The sequence below is a fragment of the Clinocottus analis genome, unplaced genomic scaffold (assembly GCF_023055335.1).
Source record: "Clinocottus analis isolate CAN_PGR_092001 unplaced genomic scaffold, fCliAna1.0.p SCAF_2, whole genome shotgun sequence".
Lineage (NCBI taxonomy): Eukaryota > Metazoa > Chordata > Actinopteri > Perciformes > Cottidae > Clinocottus > Clinocottus analis.
Window position 1 is genome coordinate 21,144,910 of NW_027175931.1, and position 23,264 is coordinate 21,168,173.

Here is a 23,264-nt window from a genome sequence, read left to right on the forward strand (position 1 = left end):
ACACTGCTAATTATCTTTGGAAAGAGGCCCGCTCACACAATCATCAATTTCGCCGGGGTGTTGAAATTGAACTGGTCATCGTCTGACTGTGCCCCATTTCTGATGAAAGATGGAGATCCACAAAGCTGCCGATCCATGGGAGTTCACCGACAGTACAGTACGGCTCCTCATCCCTCGTCTGGTCGCGTACGTCTGTCTTCATTACACCAGATGACCTGCAGTTAATGGTGTTGCCGCTGTGTTGTTTCCCTTTCGTCTTTGTCCAGTACCCATTTCTCCCTGTGTCTACGCTCTATCTCTCAATCTACAAAAGAAAGGTCCAACCATTTGAATCTTAGCTTGAAATCCACACGTCTCCAACAGTGCGGAGTGTTGTGACATTAAAGAGATGAAAGTTTTGTGCCCCCTTTGCAATAATCCCATCATGATGTATCGTCACTTCACACTTGGCGTTCAACAGACACACAATCAAACTTCATGTGTTTTTTTAGAGGTAATTATTGACTATTTCTCTCTTAGTTTGAAGGTTTTTTTTGAAACAGTCGGCTGAGAAATACTCATCACCATATGCTTTCCCAGTCACCACTTTTATGTCTTTTTTTAAATTTTGTATTGTCTTTATACAGCAGCAGTATGTTAATGAATGGGCTGTAAAAATGCTTTCCAGAAAGAATGCAATTGTTGACAGACATTGTTTTTTTTAGCATTTCCACACTTTAGTTTTTAGTGGCTGCTGGCTGCTTGATGGTTTTCTGCATCATCACTAATATCTGGTTGTCATTTTAATGTCATCGAAGGACCAATTCCTTTCAGTAATATGATTTAGTAAAATGAGAGTTGGTTCACATATCTTTATACTCAATATGGTGCATGAACTACCTAAATCATTCTGCACGGGCAGGTACAATTTAGGTAGATACCAATGATTTTTCTTGTCTTATTTACTTTTTCAACTCTACTGGCAAAGCAAGCGAATTCTTCATATCCGTTGTAACACATAATGAGAGCCTATTGAGACAACTGAAAACGAAAGAAAAGACCACTTGTACTCCGAGTTGCACTAGAATCTGATGTGTGTTCATTGTCCAGTGTGTGTGTGATAGAAACCAGTCACTGCGCCTTTGAATAGAATTGTCACTGATTACGGGTATTTATTATAATTACCCCCTACTCATGTCACCAATGGACGCTTTTAAAAGGAGTATAATGGTTTTTTATTGAATCAGTATGTCCCTGTTCTTCCTCCTGACCGCCTCACACAAATCTCCTTCGAGCATAAATAGAATAAAAAGGAAATCTTTAACCATGAGACCTTCGTCTGTCTGCAATCCAGCCCTGCACATGCTGCATGTATGCCATTCTGGCTTAAGTGACTTGAAAAACATTAAGGTAGTTATTACTTTTGACAACAGATCTGTGTAATTGCTTTTATTTCAATGATTTGTCTTTAATCGAATGGGAGTTCATTTTACAAGGCAATTGCATGAATTGTAGTGAGCATGGAGCGCTGGCCTTGTGTGAGACTCACAATTCAGGCCTTAAACAAGCACATTTAACTGATTAACGGCACGTTTTCTTTCCTCGCACAGGCTCAAGTTTACCTTTTTACTCTAACACCAATGCTATTGTTCGAAAACAAAAGGGTCTCTGCTGCTCTATTATAACAGCAGCACAAAGTATATATCACCATCTAATCTAATGTGAGCTCTCTTCAGCTGTCAAAAGTATCTCTCTCTTCTAGAATGATGTCATAGTTTCCTATAAAACTGTTATCAATCCTTTTTTTTTTCCTCCCCATCGTATTTTGAATTATGCCTGTCAGCTTTCCCTTTCCTCTTACAAACAAAACACATTCCCTGTAGACCGGGGTGTTAGATCTGGCAACTCAAAAATCTCAACACTGGCTGCTCGAGGAAAGGTGTTCTTTAAATACCTATTTGAAAGAAAAGAGAATAGACGATCGTCCTAATACACATTTATCCTACTGCACTTAGCAAGTCTGAAAGCATCCATAAATAATGGCGCTCCTGTTTCCTGTAGGTTATCAGTGCTGGAAAATTAGCTTTTAAAATGCGGTTTGAAATCCATTTGGGTGATTGATGGGTGACGGGAGTAATACATTTTGGCAGTTTCTAGGAGGCCAGTTCACAGCCATTCTTTATGGTTGTCATGAAGCCAGACACATTTGATGTGAAAAATAAGAAGGTCCCGAGCTGACCATGCTTAATAAAGAATGCTATTGTTTGGACAATTTGTTGGTGTTTTTACTAACAATACAGACACACTTTCTATTATTGGTTCCAAAATGACCATTGTGCAGAATGTGTGCATGTATTTGCCAAGATACCATTTTATTATATGGTCCCATATAAGTGAGGGTGACACTGATTTTCAAAAGAAAAGTTGACCTTATTACTTATTTCCCATTATGCTTTTAAGAGATGAATGTGCTGTTTGGTGGCTCTGTGCCGTCTCAGAAATCTCTTGTGTGACAGCTCAGTTGCTCCCAGCTGTAGATCTCTATCAGGGGTGCAATCCTCCAGAGCACTTTTTGGACCACCCTCAGAGAGGCGGTTCCTTCAGCACAACACTTTGGCACAGTCCAAATCCGGTCAAGCACTTACCACATCGTCTAGAACATCACAGGTCCTATTCAAATAGCAGAATACCACATTCAAACTGAAACCATCTGCATAGGACAGATCAAGGGGAAGACGCATCAAAAATGTTGGCATCCAACTCAGGAATCAGTCATTGTAACTAGAGGGTTTGTTATGTTATTGCTGTGAAAGACAAATGGATGGCTTAGGCCAAAGTTTGTCTCAAATGAACGTCCTTAAACAGACCAAATAAAATGCATTACATGCCGTTAATACCGTTATAAGGAAATCTTCAAAGTGGCGGATTTATCCCCCACTGGCATCTGCTGTCTATTTGCAAGAATTAGGGGACATAATCTTCAGCAGTAATCGCCCAGTTGCCTCGAGTGGATTTACATTTTTCACACTGTGTAATCTTGCATTTACAATATAATTTACGTGGGTTTCTCCTTTCAACCCACTGACATCTCTCTTTTCCTCCGTTAAGCTTTGAGGGAGATTGACAAGGGACAAGCTCAAGGCGCTGAGTCTCGCTTTTACATACGGCTACTCATGATACTTTGTGCATACAACGTGCGCACATGGTCTCAATTTTGATTGATACTTAACTGAGACTGAGCTCTTGTTGCTGTCAGAGCCCAGCTAAGTCTCCTGAGCCTCTTGATTTCTGACATTTTGTAGATATTATATTCATGCAGCAAGGAGGCTGTATTTTGTGATGTGATCCCCTGTAACACTTTAATCTGTTTAGACTGCTTCAGTGCTGTGGCAGGGAATGGGGCAGAAACCATACAATGGACGGCTGCCTGCCAAGGTCTTGCAGTGTCCTGCACGCAATGAAAAATATCTCCTTAAGGACCAGATCCAAGGTTTTATTTGGAGCTTTGGGTGGCTGCTTTTAGCATTTTTTTTTTTTTTTTATAATACAGAGGCAAAGGCAACATTGTAAATACTTTTGTTGTACAATAGCATGTACTTAATGTACTGTGTGGGCATTGGAATGTGCTCCCCTATACTCATACTGTAGCTTATAAGGTTCATCTTAATGAAACCAAATGATGCCATATTGCTTACGATTTGGTTAAAAATTACATAGAAATGAACCGCATGCCAGGCTGATGTAATCACATTTTACCGTACTGTCATTTATTTGAATCATCACTATTTTTTACGTATTACGCCTCACTGTCTTGGGCAAATTAAAGCAAGACTTTTTTTTTGCTGCATTTCCCTCTGAAGGAAACATAAGGGCTTTAAAATGGATCCTAAAAGTGCACAGTTGGAACGAGCAGCACTTAGTAACCTAATGCTAGTCCACGTGCGTAATGGTTTGCATTAGCTGCAAGCAATAAAATTATCCCAGATCCTCACTAATGTTGGAATAATCATTTATAAAGATGGTTACCACATGCTGGAAATGTTTTCTTCTTTTTCTCTGTTTTTTTACGACCCTAATTCGCTGTTATTAATAATGAATAAAAATGCAATTTTCAGCCGGGTTGCTCCAGGGCTCTGGGAATCATTTCAATGAATATTTCAGCACATTATTTTAATCATGGCCCCACATATGCAGGGAGGGGGCTTGTTTTATAGGCTCATGCCTCAACCGCCCCAAGACCCCGATCATTAAACCCCACGCTGTCTGCGTTGAGGTTCTACCTTTGATTTACAAGACTTGTTAAAAAACATTGTAAAAAAAGGAGGCAAGCTGTGCCATTTATACTTGTAATTTGATGCTGTATTTGTTAATGGGAGTGCTTGTGATTTATGTATGCTGTGGCTGCTGCTGCTCCCTGCTGTTCTAATGCTATAGACTTTAGCAGAGGCAACATTACTGGACCTCTGCAGAGCGTGCCACTCGTCCTAATAAATCTGCTATCTGTGGCCTGATTTTCCTTCTCAAGATGTTTTCCTGTTAAGGAAGTGGCTGCTGTAATCAGACCATCAGTGAGGGGTGTGTACTCTATCTAACCTGCCTGTCTTCCTGTCTCTCTCATAGTCAGCTGCACGACTTCTGGCGACTCGACTACTGGGAAGATGACCTGCGGCGGAGGCGGAGATTTGTCAGAAACCCCATTGGATCCACCCACTTAGACGTCACATGCAAGTCACTGCTGGAGTATGGTGAGTTTATCGTTTCTTTGCACAGTATTAGTATTAAGGAGTATGAAGTCATCCAAATGAGGGAGCTGAACATTCAAGGATGTCATTACCCCATATTAAATGTAGAATATCACGAGAAATCATAAAAAAAAGGGCACTAAAGTTAGCCCAAGCTTGTCCATATAGTTTAGCATATTGCTTAGGGGAAGTTAGGAGTCATTTTTATTGGTGACATATTTATGAGTCCTGTGAATTGAACATGACACATACATTTTATTGCACTTTTTTATTTCCATCACAACACATACTCAAGAACAAATTGGATCTCTCCCTTTATGGTTTCTTCTCTTTGCCTGAAACTTATTTTTATTGACCCAGGCATTCTTTCAGTGTTGCCCCACCACCTCGTGTACATTTTGCCTTATGTCATGCAACACCGACCTTCAAAAGAAAGCAGTTTCGTACTATTAAACACCCTTGGCCCTTCTCTCCCTTCTGTAATTATATAGCAGAATATATCGATTCTGAAATGAATGGAGTAAGCACCTTCTTTTACTTCATAGAAAATGCATTATGGTCAGGGTAGCCTTTTAAAATGAGTGTAGACTTACAGCAGCACATGCATAAAGATCACACGGTTCACTGACCCCTGGCTGCTTCAGTGTGTAGCTTATGAAGCTGACTGTTGGTCGGGTTCAGGATGTCATCTTTCTCCTTCGCTCGCTCTGCTGTGACTGCTGTATGAAGCTCGTGGCAGCACTGTGGATAAACGCGTGCCAGCTGCTACTTCAGCTGCAGGTGGTCTATATATGAGACACACATGCAATAATTGCACCGTCTGCTTTAGATTTTGGGCTGGTTCCATTATTTTTAGCCATAAGCTAATTCATGGGCTTTTGGTGACATGCTGAGACTGCTGAAGGGAGGACTCAAAGTAACAAATGTTACCTATTTCTGCAGCAAAAGCTAGCTTTTGGTCCTTATATTCAGTATACTGCAAACAATCCTCAACTTGCTAATAACTAATGCATAACAAACTGTAGCTTTAGCTTATACCTTTCAAACAATTATATCATCGGTTTTGGATATCTGCTATTTTTTGTAGATGTTTATTTATTCATTCTTGTTTTAAAGAGTATTTTATGTTTTACTATTTTGCCCATCCCTGATGCAAATACACTACTTCTGGTGTAGCTTCTGAGGTACACAAACAAAACAACGCAATTTCTGTCGATAGCTTTGATGAAATTACTTAAATGCTTGCAAGGGGAAATATTATATACTAAAGGCAGACTTTTAAAAAATCCAGCCATTGTTCCATCTGCTTTGTTTTCAGGCTTCATCGCTCATTGGCCTCTTCACCTCAACTCTGCTCAAATTAGTAAACTTATTTGACAGCCGTCCTCAAGACAATGCTACACATATTATAATAGTTTATCAGATGAAGAGACTATACTATTAAGCTATCAGTTTTGTCTCTGTTGTGTGACATTAATCCCTCCGTGTAGTTGACTGAAGCCCTGCTGACACGTAGTAGTTTTAATGAGCAGAATAATGTATGAACTTGTCAAGGGAAAGGGGTCGCCTGTGGTCGCGAGGCCCTCTTGCTCTCTGTGAGAGGTGAGCTGCACTTTCAGGCTTTATCCAGCAGGCTTTGATGTGGTTGCACAGCGAAGGTTTTGTTATGAGTTTAGGTGAGAAGGATCTTTTTGTTCTTTTTTAGAGCTTCAGTCGATTTCGTTGGCAGTTTTAATTTTAAATGTACTATGACAGTGTGTGTTTTTTCATGAATATTCATTTCTAATTAGCATGATATTAAAGATAGGACCTGTCTCCAGCAGATAACCCCGGTGCAGAATCTCAGAGGTTGATTATAACATCCCGACTTTGTTTCCTGGGTTTGACAGAGATTCTTTTGAACTTTTTAGTGGGTTGCCGGCTGCATAAGCACCAGTGTAGAAAAACAAAAGAGACTTTTTGAGTTGGCCCTCGGGAGTCATTACTAAAGCTTTAAAATCTGGGACTATTGGAGAAGCAGTAGGTTGTCCAAATTGAATACACAGTTTCTGGTTTGACAGCAGGATATGACAATATACGCTCAGCCACCATCTTGAGTTTGAAGAGGCCAGACTTAAACTGTTGTGATCACAGTAAGCGTCAGTTTTACAAGCTCACTTTGGGGAAATGAAAGTTAGCTGGAAAGTTTTTTTTAGTTGAGAACATTTCAGCGAGTGAGTGGTGTTTTTGACAGCAGTATTGCAAGTCTTAGAATCTTTTGTGTTTTCTCTTTACAGAATAACTTTACAGAATAAAAGATTCGTTGCCATTTTAGCAATTGGCTTGTGAATTTCCAAGAGAGATGAATGGACTAATTACATTGACCACACAATTCATAATTGTTTTAAATCCGCATTTTTAAGTTGACCTTTTTTTGTAAAAGTACAATGCTTTCCTCGATTTTCCGTTTGCCAATAAATAAACATTTGATTTAACATCCTTCCCAGAACATGTTAAGAGTGCAAAAGTTGAAGTGAAACTTTTTTTAATCAAGTTGATATATTGGCAAAACCAGTGGATAAAAAAAACAAAACTTTTAGTGCAATGTGTGTGTCCTTGTGTGTGAGAGCGTGTACGTTCATGAACGCGTGTGATGGGAGGTTAAACTGCCTTAAACTCTGCCTCGTTGTCTATTAGCAGCATTGACAGCTTAGCCAGCACATTCTGTCTCTGCCCTGTAATAACCTGCCCTGTTAACAGCCAGCCTCGGCCCAGTATCAGAGTATATTGTTAGGTGATTGGAATTGGGCAAGCATGAAATGGAAGTCACGTTAATATTGATCCAAGTGTTTAACGGGGTGTTTTACCTCCCGGTGTCCTCGCTGTCTCATTTCAGGTGAGCAGCCTCTCTCAGAGCGGATTGCCCTGGGCAGATAACTTTATTGCTCTTTAGAGGCACCAGTCTCGTGATGTGATATTAACCTTCTCCTCCTTTTACAATGAATATATTCCACTGTGAAAAATGACACCCAAAACATTTACTGACCTGCAAATACGGACATTTGAATGCAGCCTTTCTAACCTGAAACTCTGGTCCAGATGTGGGGATTACCAGTCACTGCTGTTAATATGTTGATGATGTTTGTAACCACTGGTGGCAACTGCACTGCACATCCCAGCATATTGAATATAGATCACCCCCAAGAGAAAGCTTCTGCGCCGTATAAACTCACCCTACATCAAAGCTCTATTGTTTACTTTTACAGTCTCAAAACACATTTTCCGCAAAACGGGTGGCTTGCATCACAGGAAGTATGAAGCTGTCACCCCCTCGTATATACTCCATTTCATCTTTCAGTGCAGAGTAAATAAGTGAAGAGACACAGGGCAGAATTGCATCGCCCTACCAGTAATCCAATCCCATGGACTGGACTTTTTCTTCTCTATGTGGAATGTGGAGCCTGTTGAGCGGATGTGTAAGAGGGCGGGATCTAAAACAGCCTGGGAAACAAAGGTGATATATTTAAAACATTCTATAGCGCTCACGTTATATGGATGCGGGAATGACGGCACAAAACACTGACATTCATTAGAAGGTAGGTTAATAAATAAGCTATGAAGCAGGCGCTTATACTAATGCATGTTATCTACAGAGATCTGACAGAATGAGACATAACACAGAATAGTTCCTGCAGAAGTCCAGACATTAAGCTCTTTTTGTCAAGTCTTTGTTTAGAAAGAGGTCGAGATAGCGTTGTGTCTTCAACTCTGTCCAAAATGTTACTTGTCTTATCGATCGACAAACATGCAGTGATTTTTACAAGAGGCCGCCCTCTGCTCGCTTCCTTTTCCAGCATCATCATCATCATCATCATCCAGATCATAGCAGTTCAAGAAAAACCTTTCGATATTTTGTGTTTTATTTTAGGTCATAAAGGAAGTATTTGTGAACTCCTTGTGAGCACTTGGCAACAGTATTGTGGTGTTTTTTAAAGGCCTTTCAGCTCTTATCGATTCCATACTTAACAGTGAAACTACTGAACACTAAGTAGAAGGATGTATCTGTAATTATAAACTTTATTGAAATAGATTTTGAAAATATTATAATTTTATTTTTATATTAAAACATAATCATTTTCGTTTTGGAAGCATTCTCTCTGACTGGATTGAACTCAAAATCTGAAAGACTCATTTGGTGCTTATTAAAGACCCATCAGGTCGTCTTTGTGATTTGTCATGAAGATGTAATGTTTAACGAAGTAAAAAATGTCACCCAACAGCATGTTATTTTAGTTTTTAATGTAAATATGTTGGACGTGTGTGTGAAAAATTGTGCCACAACAAACAATTGGTCGACAGAGAGGGAACTCGGGACCCTGGATCCTTGTTGAACCCCAGTGATGAGGGCTCAGGGGCGTCCTCCATTGGTCACAGCTGGCAGGTCTTCATCAGCCTCCAATGGGGTCATGAAAGCTCTGAAATGCACTTTACTGAGTGTAATTAGTGCACTCTGAGGCAGTTTTAACTCAGTGATTGAACAAGAGGACCCGTGAGACTGGTGATCGGTGGCTCCTTCTGGCACTGTTCCTCAAGGCCTTGAGACATGAAATGAAACTTCTGTGTTTTTTGTTTTTTTTCCAGAGATGTGCAGAAGTCAACGACAGTGGTTATTGATGGACTGCTCACTTCGTAAGGTTCATTTGATAGATACTAGTTGGCGTAGCATTATTGTACAGTGACACAATGGAAGGAAACAATTTTTTCCTCTTTTTAAAATATACATTTTGAAGAATTTCAGCTTCTCACAAGATGAAATCAACAAAAAAAGGGTTTAAATCGGTCAGTATATGATGATTATATAAGTTATATCCACCCCAGCCTGCACTTGTTCATTTTCTCTTTAGGCAATTCATAGGAGTTATGTCAGATACTCAAAAGGCCGTTCTCTTTGTTTTTGCCATTTAATGGTCAACAGTGAACACGTGAAAATGTTTGTAATCCTGCTGCACATGGAGTCCTTTAATAGTGACAAATGGCGACCCTTCTCACAGCCGCACTTTTAATACGAGAGTGTCTCCGAGTCAACGGGCTATCAGTCATGAGAAAATCACTTTTCATGTCAGCACATTTTCTCCTTCATGCCATAGCTCTTCATTTCTTGTTATTTATAACCATATTACTTTGTCTGTGAGGACACAATTGCATTGTGGGTCAAGATGGCCCCCTTCCCTCCACAACAGTTGGTGTTGATCATTTGCGTGTAGAAATCAGCGTCGTTTATTTGGTTTACTCGACCCCGCACCGACTTGCCAATCAGAACATCGGCCCCCATGCTGAACTTTCCCTCATCCACTCGGAGCGTAATGATGGTTTACAGAATTAGCGTTTTAAGTTTCAGTCTTTCTGCTTTGATCTCTGACCGCCGGCTGGCTTTTGCCTTTAACATTACACAGAATTTGTTTCCAAAACGTACAGACTTCTTCCCTCTGTCTGATGAAAGCACTCCAGATTCGAGACAGAGCAGGAAGCAGGCTTTTTTTTTTCTCGGTAGCAGTGTTGACAACAGTCAAATGTGACCTCTTCAAGACAAGGTACATGTTCCTCCGGGGAGGGAGAGGCAAATGAAGAACTGTGCTGAAATGAAACATGTCAAACAGGGTGTCAACCAACTCCCTTTTTTTGGTGTGTTCCTTTCATACACACACGTTGTTCCTCTGGTTATTTCCTGCATTGGACTTCAGAAAGACATTCACATAAACGTTACGAGCGTGTGGCAGGCACATGTTGGAGATGGGCAGATTTAAGCTGATAAATGTGTTGCGAGACCGCTTTGTTTTGCAGGATGTATGAACACATCTTGTTCAATGAGCTTGCTTCACTACAGCTATACGATGAAGTCCCGGTGTAAGCAGCCTCCTAATTGTGCTGTCTGTTCAGTCTCACTCCTTGTCAAGTCTCCAAAAGCGGCAAATGATATCTCTAATCGACTACGAGCTCAGGATGTATCCCCCGACTCAGCTGTTGGTCTTTCAAGATGCAGACTGTGTTTCATTGTTGACCTTGTCTAAAAATAAAAGCTGAAACACCTCTGATGTTCAACCACGCAAAATGTATTCAGTGAACGAACGTGTACCCTGACATTCTTTCATATGCTATGGCAAGTACATTAGTGAGCATCAGGTTCATCCTGCACATAATATTTCTTTCATACAGAGGTTTTCCATATTTTTTAATTTGAATAACCCATACAAGAATACTCTCTTGTTTGAACTTCATTAGAATAAACCTGTTAAGCTCATATTGTGTTTATCTGGAATGTGGTTATTTTTTCTTCAAATGTAATCTAAAAACCCTTAGGATTAGTTTAGCTTGGGTTTGTATGCTTATTTATTTTCTGATGATGTTGTTGCAATTCATCGTATTAAATATTTTTATATGATTTGATATGTTTGTTTATGCATTACTAAAATGTAATGCATTGTATTGCCTGGTCTTACATTTGAAGCAGGTTGTTGCTCAGTCAGTGAGAACAACAGTTTTAACCTGTATTGCCGGACAGAAAAGCATCAAAGGAAGCTGCACTAAGTATTTCTGCATAGTGACGTATACCGATCTGAGCTCGACGGGTCAGAGTGCAATATTTAGCCTATTTTCTTTCGCCACAATTCTTTTGACAGGCACAGATGACGACGAGGTGGTCAAGTCCAAGAAAGTCTTCCGCAGCCAGACTGTGACGAGCCCGAACCCCGAGACAGAGCTGATGCTAGAGGGAGACGAAGATGCCGTCAGCCTGCTGCAGGAGAAGGAGATGGACAACCTGGGTGGTAAGTTGGCACACCAGCACCTCCATTAACCCCGAGACTACCTCAACTGAGCTGTAGCATCGGGGCTTAACTTGTATCTATCTTCTTCCCTAATTGCTGGCATAGTGTCTAATGTATTTGAGGTTTGAGTTCACAGGTCGCTTCCTGCAGTTCACTATCGGTGTCGTTCTAGAGTCAAAGACTTTGTCTCTGTGTTCTAATCTGGACAGCGTTGCTTTGCTTTGACAGCAACATAATGTGTCCTTCTCTTTTTTTGTTTTGGATCTTGTCAGCACGGTTCCTTCCTCGAGTGTTTATCTCCAGAGGCAAGTCTTCTACGGTTAAACTAACACCGGAAAGATGATCAATCCAGATTTGTCACATTTAGGATTTCTCAAACAAACAGTAATTAAAGTTGATGTAAACCACTGCTTGCTAATGCTTTACAGTGGCCTTATTTAACCTTTCATGACCGAATATGTATCTTCAGAGGTTAATGGACACCATTCAAAGTCTATTTATATCAATTGAGTTATTATACTGATATTATACCTTCTTAAGTACAAACAGAGCGTATGAATCAATGAAAACTCTGCTTCGCTGAGGCTTCTGTATAACGACCACTAAACTTGAATAAGGCCACAATAAAGTGTAACTTATTGTAATTGTAGTGATCTGCACTAAAACACCTGATAACACAACTGTTCTTACACAATCTCTCAATGATGCTGATTAAACATGATTAATTATTAATAGCTATTGAGAGAAAGTCTCATCCAATCAGATGCTGTATTTTATTATTCGGATTTAAATCACTGTGTATTAATATCACTCAGATAGTCAAACAAACGTGTGTATTGCAACATAATCAATCAACAAATTCTCCAAAAATAAATGTTTGCAGTAAATACAATCCTAATCCATTCCATGGAAATCAGAAATTACAGCAATACTCTTTCCTCATTCAAATGTAGAAACTGTGTTATATTTTAACTGAATCAAGGAACTCCAAGAAGGAGTTAGCCAAGAAAACGGCTTTTGTGTATTTTCCATTCTGACGTGAGATGTTAAAGGAGAGCAGGCAACTTAATTATCCTGGATTCAAACTAACCCTCATTTTCTCATACAGTTGTCAACCATTTTCATAAATTATTTGCCATTTCGAGTAACTGCCAGGACTTTTTAAAAGGTAAGATATCCATATTTGACTTGAGTTTTGAGTGTGGATCAGAAATACTGCCCCACAAACTCATCAAAATAGCCCAATCTTCACTTCACGTCTCATGCTAATAATTTTTTTTTGAAAGAAGCAGAGGCTGCATAATCATGCAGGCTTTTTGTAGAATATAAACGAATACTCATCCCTGTCAGCCATCACCAATTCCAATAATAACTTCTTCTTTCGGTGACGACTGATAATAAGCAGTAGAGAAGTGACGGTTTCTCCTCTAATGGTGAGAAGTCTGGCCCATTGTTGTTGACAGCTGTTGTCACTGGATGTGGTTTTATTTTGGATTATTGGCTACTTCACACATTGTAAATGCACACTCACTGCTCCAAGACTGTGTATATAGAACAGTTGTAGCTCTAAGGCTAATGCGTCATGTATTTTAATGAATTTTTGCAGTGAAGTATGTTGAAATTCTCCTATTCGCAGATCATTTACTAATACTAGCTAGAAGTGAAAACAATTGGAAGAGGTTCTCGTTCTGGTAATGGAATTGCAATAATAATCTAATGTTATGGATTATGTTTTCAGGTTCGGCAAGTTAAATGATCCAATGTAGCAATTTGGTGCAGTAAACTGTGTTTTAACTGAAGTGTCACAAGTTTGTTTGCGTAACATTTGTACTCTTATAAATGTCTTTACAACTCCAGGAGGATCTGGACTGCAACTGAAGCACTTGTTCACAGTAACAAATACGAATGCATGTATGCAATTTTTTCATTACAGTCACAAACTACGAGAGAAAGACTCATCGTCTTGTAGCCCTGCATACATTACCCAGTTATCATGGCTTAGTACATGAGGCTCAGGCTGAACCAGGGCACTGCTGAGCAGTGAAATCCCCTCTAAGAATCGACAGATGAGTCTCAGAGGAGGCCAACCCCTCCTCTTTGTCCCGGGCCAGCAGGCAGCCCAACGCTCCATGCCCAATCGAAAGAGGAAGGCAGGGAAAGCACGGGCTAAAATAAAAGCAGAATGTATCATCCCCGAGAACCAATAATGACCTTGTACAACACAGAAATGCTGTGACTGAATATTTTATGATACATGCATGCGCTTGGTTCAAATTCTGAACCAAATCTTGAAGATAAAATGTTGACTTTTAGGAATAAGTGCTGGTATTTTTTTAGGATATATCTTTTTGTATTTATGTTGAATCAAAGTTGAGTTCATGTTTTTACCAACAGGGGAGCTCGCTCACACTGTGAGATGTGGCTTATGTTTATACCAGGATGCACTGTCTGTGTTTGGCCTGTATCTAATCTCAGGCATGAACAGCCTTAATGAGAGATCTGGGACTAGATCCTTGTCAACAACAGGGCTCCTCCTGCCAGCCTTTGGGTCAGCTGCCAAAGGGGGCGGTGCCTGCACTCAAGGGCCCGGGCCGTCGTGGTTACTGAACCTATGATTAGTTCTGCTCCCCCATAGACATTGAAAATGCTGTCAGTGCTTGCACTTGCATTAAATTAGCCTTTGCATATATACTGTCTCCAAAATGAGGTAACACAGAAACTTAAGATGAGCATGTCTGAGAAAAGCTGAGGAGAGACTGAGCCTCGCGAGGCCTTTCTCAAGTCAAGCAAGTCTGTAGATGTGACCGTTATGCTGGTACACTGGAGCCATGTTAGTATAAGCCTAAAGTGTGGTTTAGCGGCCACAACCATTTTTGTTCTGTCTTAATTTAGCCTTTCTGAATCCCTTTTAGTCCCCATTCACAATACTGATCCCTTGAGTGGTGACATGTTGATAAAAGGGTGAAAACCCAACATAACATTTCTGAATGTGTAATCTCAGGAAAAAAAATGAGAGCAAACCGGGTGTTAGTTAGTCACATTTGTTCCATGTTGTGTTTTTTGTATTCAAAGACGTACAACTTTTTTCTCCTTACAAACGGAACTGTGACATCAAACATAAAATGAACCACCCTGTACATTTAATATTTTTTATTTAATATTGTTTCATTCTATGTATAGATGCATTTGTTAATTGTGCTGCAGCCTTGTTAAATAGTCTGTAGAGCAGATTTTCTTAAGCTTTTTACATGTAAATGTTATTGAAAGACAAACGCTTGGCTTAAAAACAGGAAGAAAAGAGGCCATCGCTGTAGTGACTCAAATAAACAACAAGGTACTGTGCCTCAGATACTCAGCATGATGGCTGCAGCTGTGTGTGTGTGTGTGTGTGTGTGTGTGTGTGTGTGTGTGTGTGTAAGTCAGCATGCATGTGTTTAAGAATGATGTTGCTCAGCTGTGCAAATAACCCACTTCCACTTGTATTTCTCTTACTATGTAAAATATTAAAGCTCTCTTTCTCAAACACTGCAGTCCAGCAGACGGACTGTGGGTGATATTACACCCATATTTTCAGCAGTTCTCACAAACTCCCACTACACCACTTCATTAAATTGGCCTGCCATTTGATAAATATTTGCATTTCCTTTAAAAGAAGTACCCAAGCTTCAGCCTATATACACACCACTCATCCTGTGTAAGTTGCCCTTAATTTCATTATTCTCGTGTAAACATTTAATGCCATATAGCCTAATTATGGAGAGATCCCAGAGGGATTACTGCCTAATCCTCTTCCTCCCCATGAGCAATGGATGCTGTGGCTTAATGCTCCAGGCTGGTGTCTTACTCTCTTTGTAGCCCTTTAGGGCCGCAATACAACACAGCATGCCCTAGAAGTGTTATTTTTAGTAAGAGGTGAATGGGGTCGTAATTTCAAAGCTTAAGTGAAAATAAAGACAATCTCCTCAATTGGCAGAAATAATCTATAACAGCGATGTTAGTTTTACTTTGTACCGGCTTGCAATAAAACCTTGTGAGCGTGTTCCCCTGTTTCACTTCTTTTGTAAATGGACCACACTAAACATCATCTGAAATGCAGTAAACCAAAGAAACCCCTTAAAAGTAATGCAAGCATTTCCTCTTCGCGTGGAGCGTGTGAGCAACGTGTAGCGCCTCGCTGATAGCATCAGCAGATAGGATCACCGTTAATGGACCCGAGCAACGCCGAGGAGAAACCCGGAGAGGCGGTTTGACTGCGCAGCCTGCAAGAGCGATGGAGGGGCGCTCTGGGAGTTGAGACCGAAATCCACTTGTATTCCTGTAACACTATCGGCTATAATTGGCTGAGGAACGCAGATTAAGATTGATGAGACATTAAAGTGGCTCTTTGGAGTTTAAGGGATCGATAAATATCCTGATTCCGAGAGCTTTCGTTTGAGAGCAGACAAATCACTGTAACGGTGCTCCACAGCGACACCGATCTGAGAACATGGAGGATGAGGGAGAGGAAGACGGAGAGGAGGGGGGTGGATGGGTGCAGGGGATGAGGGGGGGGGGGGGGGATAAAGACGTGATCACTATCAGCTGGGGGTCACATACCCGCCTTACAATCCTGGACAAGTATTTTGACTTGTAGTTAAATTGTTTTCATACATGGCTTCATCTCTATGTGGGTGATTGGCGAGAAAAACAGCAGCATATTGTTTTTCAAAAATATTTTCGGAATCCAGTTATAAGTTGCTCCTTTTAAAAGCAAATGCGTTATGGTGATATTACCATGCGAATGGAAATAAGGAATGATTTTTATTTCATTTAACTTCATGGAAATGTGTTCTCTCGTTACCGATTGTTTGCGTTTTGATCCGATCTCATCCATAATCCCTTTATTGCATCAGTGCATCACAGGTTCCCAGACAGGTATCCAAATACTATGTAAAGCTATCTATTTATAGTCATGGTAAATCCACCGTAGCTATTATGCGCATATAAGGACACGTGTGTTATAACAAAAAGGTGTTTAAACGCCTTTGTTTTGTGACGCTATACAAATTATGACTTTCACAGAGCTCTCATTTGAATTATATTTGAATAAACATTAATAAATGTATTATTTCCCCAATGTTTTACAAGCGCAAGTATCTGAGGTTTGACGCAAACAGGCCGCTGGTGTGTCGGTATCAGCAGGATTACCATCAGGCTCGCATAATTCAACATTCATATCATCTTTTATATTTGGTGCACTGACTCCATGTGTGGCTGCCCCCTCTCTACTCTGCAGGCCCAGTGGTCCTGAGCAGCCCGGCCCAGCTCGTTGCCCCCGTCCTGGTGGCCCGGGGGACTCTGTCCATCACCACCACTGAAATCTACTTCGAGGTGGACGAGGATGACCCCGCCTTTAAAAGGGTCGACTCAAAGGTAAGTAAGCTGCAAGCAAGTGTGCATGCCAAGTTTTAAAGCGGGCAGTTTGGCTTCCGACATGTTTCACTCTTGTTGTTGTTTTTCCTTATTTACATTGGAACTGGCCGACGTGTATAAATATGTGTAATATTTTAAATGCACAATTCAAACGAAAAGGCGCGGATGCGACTTTTTTGTTTAAACTACATTTTGTTTTGTGCCCAGAGTGTTGTTGTAAATGCCAATTTCTACTTCGTGTGTTTAAATTTGCTGCATTTTGCATTTACAAACACATCATGAGAGGAGGATTAAGGCCTCCTCGTCGCGCAGGTTCAACCATCAAGCTGTGGTGATGGTTCATGTATTTCTCAGCAGCTGCACATTTCTTTAACTTGCTGAAGATGAACATTATCCATATTTCACTGTTTAGGTGTCAAACGCATCTACTTAGAGCACCTAAGGGTTCCCGAAATGAAAGATCCCATAATATTAGTATTGCTTGGCAGTAGGCCTCTACTGTCAAAAACACGTGTGAGAAAACCATAATGGGACACAAATATAAAACAGCTCGTTTTATTAGCTCTTTAAATTAGATCAAAGACAGAAAAAAATCAGATCACAGATGTTATAATCCAGTGTATTTCAAGTGCATTTTTTTCAATTAAACTGTAATATATATATATATATATAGACATATATATATATATATATATATATATATATATATATATATATATATATATATATATATATATATATGTTATCATTTTCATTTTTTAGCATGTAGGCCTAAGCATGGTAGAGATAAACAACAACCAAACATGTTCGAGTACTTTAAATAATAATTCAAGTAAATTGATGGAATGTTTTCAATGTAGCAAATGTTGTACACCTATCAAAATGTAAACGTTCATAAAATTAGACAATGTCCATTGAAACAGATGAATAAGACTACGACTGATGCAAGTATAAATTAATTACTTATCTACCAGATAAAGAAAAAGTTCAGAAGTAGATTTAAACAGGTGGATCCTATTTACGTGTCACAGAACAACATTCACAATTTTCAGACCACTTGAATCACAATCTATGAATGTATTTACAGTATGAAATGTACAGATGCGTGTTTGTATTTTTTTTTTTCTTCTCAAGTTTTGTCACGGGGCTTTATTTTAAAGCATTTAAAGAAATATAGAATTTAGGCAACCAATGTGGCACGGAGAGAAAATACACCATGGAGGTGGCCTCCTGGATTAATGGTCGCCAATAATTTAAATTTGCTCCTAAATATTGACATTGGGGAAAAAAACGGCAAAAACAACTGTCATAAAAAATAAAAAAAACATCTCGAGACAGGCTCGGCCAAATCATATAGGACAGTCATATTTCATAAGCCTTTGCAAATTGGTTGGCAATATATTGTCTGTTCGTTTATTAATAAGAGCTCGTTAGGCCTCTTTACCACACGATTCTAAGACGAGGTGAACTAACACGTTTGGTTGTTTGTTTGTTTTTGTTTTTTTTACCTCAGAGTTTCTCCAAGCTTTTGGGGTTGGTCAGTATTTCTCTCGCCAGTCGCCAAGTCTGTTTGGCTGCATTCTCTAGAGAAGAGTGAGGTTTTCCTTGAAACAGGTCTAAAGTAGGCAGGAAATAATGCGGGCACCTTCTGCACTGCAAACACGAAATGAGCTGCAATAGTATCCCGTTCAGGCGGTCGCCGAGGCAGTTCTCATCCCAGTCTGACTCCCGAGGATGCTTCTCGCACTCGTAGGAAACCAAAGTTTTCATGTGGTAGTTGTTCAGAGGCGTTCCGGGCAGTTCGAGGTGGCGGTCGCGTAACGTTTTGAGGACCGACAAGCATTTCTTCCGGCATCCACCCAGGATGAGCCGGTTCTCGGCCTCGCCGAACTGCAAGACCCAGGCGTCGCTCTCCGCTGAGCTCTGCTTGCCGTTCAGGGAGTAACACTCTTTGGATAAAAGATTGAAACCTTCCGCCTTGACTTCTGCCACTCGGTTAGGTCCCGGCCAGGGGATGTGAGGGAGAGGCCAGTGCGCGGCGCTTCGCGGCCAGATCCCAGTGCACTTGAAAGCCGGCGTGATTTGCACCACGTATCTGTCTCTAATGCGCAACCTCACCTCACTCGTGTCAGCGATCATTTTGACAACATCTCTGTAGCTGCATTTATCCACAGCCTGCGCCACGAGCGTCTGAAATCTCGAACGGATCTTGCGAGCCGAGAGGTAACCGGAGGCTGTGATGAACTCAACCCAGAGAGACATGCTTCTCTTGCGGCCGTCGCTGAGCTTGAGCACGGCGCAGCCCGGGAGAGATCCGTCATCCACGAAGTTGAATACTCCCATCTGATTCAGATAGAGCACAACCTCGAACTCGTTGGGTGAAATGACCTCCAGTCCCTCGAAACGATTATCCATCTCGCTGAGGGAGCTGATGAAGCGGGGCTCCTGCACCTCGACCTCCTTCAGGACATCCGACACCACCTTGCACACCTCCCGGATGGACTTGGAGATGGCTGCTTTCCGAGACTGGCATTTCTCGTTGTAGTATTTGTTGAGGTGGTACACCAACTTTGCCTGCGCGGCTATCATGTTTGGGCAGAGATCCGGGTTGTACACCGGAGTCTCGCAGTACGCCGACGGATCCAACGCGGCTGTTTGTACGGGAGCCAATTTAAGAGAAGAAAAAAACTATTTAAAAAGAAAAAAAAGTCTATTAATAAGACGGCTATTTATAGCTGTGCTCAGAGCACATGCGTTCTAATCATATCGCAACATTCACAGCTCGTTTGCCGCAAACTGCAGTGAATTGCCCGATGAGAGTCCTCGAATCTATCAGGATGAGCTGCTTAAAAGTCCATTTCTACCTCTTCTCTGCCAGTTCGGAGTCCGCGTAATTGCGCAGAGTGGAGTGTTCCCTCCAGACGCAGACGCCCGGTGTTGCTGTGTTTTACAACAGGAGACACACACACACACACACACACTTTATTATAAGGGAGGAGTTGAAACCAAGATGTCCAATCGCTGTCTGATGCGTCACCGCTTTCCAGTTTATCGAAAACAAATTCATCCCCGGGTGCTATATACGAGTAAAAAGTACAGGTAGTAGTATATTATACCGAGGAGCGGAAGTACACCTATACGTATTTGGAGAGAAGGAAAAACAACTGCAATCTCACTGCGTTACGTTGCTTTCTTTGGACTCTTATCTGCTGCGTTTTAGTTCGCTTGAATCATGTATGAAACAGTAGGTGGATTTAGAACTGTTTAGTATTTATGTGTTCACATGATAGAACTTCAAATTAGCCATGTTATTTAAATATTGTCTTTTTTTCAGTGAACCGGATCTTTTTTTTTTTCTAAATAAGGCGCATCAGATAAATATAGACTAAAATGGAATAGTTGTTTATTTTACTTATTCTTTTTTTTTTCTACCAAAACTTGAATTGTAATTTATAAATTTAATTTTTCTAATTTGTGCGTTTTGTTATTGAAACCACGTTTTAAAAAAAAGTATGGCTTTTTTTTGTATTTTTTTTTAAACAGAACTTTCCGGATAAATTCAATTAATCGAACAATCTGGGATCAGGTTTATTTCTGAGCGACGATCAAGTTATCGCGCTATTTACGTTCAGCGTTGTGGTTATGTTTGACACAATTAATGTGGCTGCATAATAGTTTATGTCTCGAGTTTACATTTCGACCTTATTTTATAATGTTTTGTTTTGTTTTGTTCGTGTATTGTGCGGCAGCAGCATGTCGTGTGTTGTGCAACAATTCCACGCAGTCATTTCATTAATTAATGTGTATTGTAATGTACATTACAATATACTAATTTGCATTTCTTGAATTAAATTAATCTAATTATTTTATTGCTCAAAATAAAAAGCACATTAACCAATATACTGATTTACTTTATATTACAATGTGTGTCAATGTGCCAAAATAAATAATACTTATTTTTACATTGTTAGATTATATTGAACATGTTTGTAATGTTAAATTTGTTATTGTTTTTGTTTTCCTATATGTCCGCAATGAACATTATTTAGCTGAATAATATGCATTGATATTCTACAACCTGTCATTCGTTATTATACATTTTTCTTCAACTACAAGCTAAAGATAGAATCAACAAAACAGCACGAAGAACCTCGTTTAAATGTTAAAATATGAGAAAGAAAAAAATAACAAGAATAAAAAGCATTGATCGCTTATAAATCTAACAAATAAGATCAACAAGACCATTTTCTATAAAGTCACGTGATGTGTCCGTGTGATGTTTTAGGCACAGCTGTTGGTCTGATATAGGCAGTGATTCACAATAAAGAGATCTTACTCAACCCTCTCTGGCTCTCATCATTGCACTGGCACGCCATCTCACAAGGTACAGTGTATGCTTTGAAGAGGACTTCAAAAAGATAATGCTGCACGGATCAGATAAGGAACACAAAGGCATTTACACCCATCTCTGCTCTATAGTCAGAACTGCATAGTACCAGACATTATGAGGGCAAACCAGCACTCGTCAGCTCTGACTCACTCCATGGATGCGGCTGAGCAGGAGTTGGCGTGTGTGGGAAGGACCCTGATAGATAGGTGACTCCCATTATCATCACAGCCTGTCATGGACACACTGCCAGTAGCCAGTGATAATCCCACACTGTTACCAGGCAGACATTACAAACATGGAGTAGCATTTTTCTCATTCTTTTCTTTTTCCAACTCTATTCATGAGACATGATGTCCATATTAAGGTTCATTCTGTAATTAAATTGTGATATTTTGTCTATTCTTTTGACAGTAATCATATTCAGGTCTGAATAAATGTAACAACCAAACAACAACAACATATATATATATATATATATATATATATATATATATATATATATATATATATATATATATATATATATATATATATATATATATATATAATGTGATGTATACATTCTGGAGGCCACATAATGGAGAGTTTTCATGTGGTGAGAGGTAGCTCAGAGCCTGGTGCCCTTCCAGGCTTTGATAGTCTTTCCTCTCACTTCACTGTCTCCCACTGTCTGTGGCCCAGCAGGTACTTGCCTTTTATTGAAGCCAGACTAGCCTCACTTTCCGGGCTATCTTGCCAAAGATGCCTCCGAATCCATGTCCACCTCTTGAGTTTATGCTCTGGCCTTTGGTCATATGTATGCGGGATAGAAAGGGGGGATTTTCATTGTGATGATCACCTCCTAATCTGAAGCATGTGGCTGCACAGATCTCACAGTAACTCAACCTGCTCTGCAGTCACAAGACGCCAGAATGTCGTCAGGTCTAGCCTAAGACAATTGAATCTTCTTAGCTATATCTTTACGACTACAACATTGCAAGCTTTGTTGCTTCATTCACTATCCCGCTGGGCTATTGGAGGCCCTCCAGTGTGATATATGGGGCCGTGATTCCAGCACAAGCCTGTTTCTGACCCGACAAAATGCAAGCACGTTTGTGTAAATCAATACAATGACTTCTACTTCCCCTAATTTTGCACGAGCATGTGACCCTGTTTCCAAGGCCTCTTTGTTTCCAAAGCATGCCTCTACACTTATTCATTTTTTTCCTCCTCCATTTTTCTTTTTCCTTTCTTCTAGCAAGACTGATGGTCCTGTTAACATGGCCGGGCATTAGGTCAATGGTGCTTGTCTGATGGCTGAAATTGCCCTTCGATGACACCACTCATGCTTTGAGTGACTTGAAATGATATTTTACTGATTGTACCCAAAGTCATTAAATGTGTGTTGCTTTATTTTTATATTTAATCCTTAAGGCTTTATGCAGTATTTATACACACAAATTAGTAAACACACATAAAACTAACACATGTTCATGTACAAATGAGTAAACATGTTTAAAACATATGTAGCCTTCAGAATTAAATGAAAAAAAAATGAAAATTTGACGGGAAAATGACACTCATACTTCACAAACATAAATGTGTATTTACTATTTTGTCCAACTATCCTCTTTGGCTCTGTTTTTATCCATATTTTATAAACAAAAGGTTTTACACAATTATGCACGCTGTTTTAAGTTTCAATTTTCTTTTTTACCTTATGACTACAAAATCAATGGCAATGTAATTATAGTATATAACCCATTTTAAGCTGGATCAAGACCTTTATGACCAACAATCCTCTGACTGGTATCGTAATTATGGATGGCATTTTATGATTTTAATAATCCTATTACACGAGAACAAATAAGGTCTGCCATGTGCTTTTTCATTTAATTTCTGGGGTCATTTAGTTTTGAAAGAGAGACTCTCAAGCCATATTCCATACAAAGGGAGTTT

General features: G+C 40.0%; 2 protein-coding genes across 15 annotated transcripts in view; one reads left to right on the forward strand and one right to left on the reverse strand.

Annotated features, from left to right (window-relative positions):
- nbeab (neurobeachin b) overlaps positions 1-23,264 on the forward strand; it is a 185,803-nt gene that overhangs the window by 108,268 nt on the left and 54,271 nt on the right. For all 14 annotated transcript variants that reach the window (XR_011077909.1, XR_011077907.1, XR_011077908.1 and 11 more), the window contains 3 exons: positions 4,600-4,724; positions 11,378-11,524; positions 16,800-16,936. Coding sequence is in view for 6 of the 14 variants with exons in the window: in XM_068584573.1 (XP_068440674.1) it covers positions 4,600-4,724; positions 11,378-11,524; positions 16,800-16,936 (409 nt within the window). In the remaining 8 variants the exon portion in view is untranslated. The remainder of the gene's footprint in view (positions 1-4,599; positions 4,725-11,377; positions 11,525-16,799; positions 16,937-23,264) is intronic.
- On the reverse strand, positions 17,666-19,889 carry mab21l1 (mab-21-like 1). Its single transcript, XM_068585062.1, has one exon. It carries the CDS (start codon positions 19,523-19,525, stop codon positions 18,446-18,448), a length of 1,080 nt encoding a protein of 359 aa, XP_068441163.1. The 5' UTR covers positions 19,526-19,889; the 3' UTR covers positions 17,666-18,445.

Bases quoted from the DNA above. Each gene is read 5' to 3' on its own strand.
- mab21l1 (XM_068585062.1), bottom strand. From the start codon at position 19,525: ATGATAGCCGCGCAGGCAAAGTTGGTGTACCACCTCAACAAATACTAC.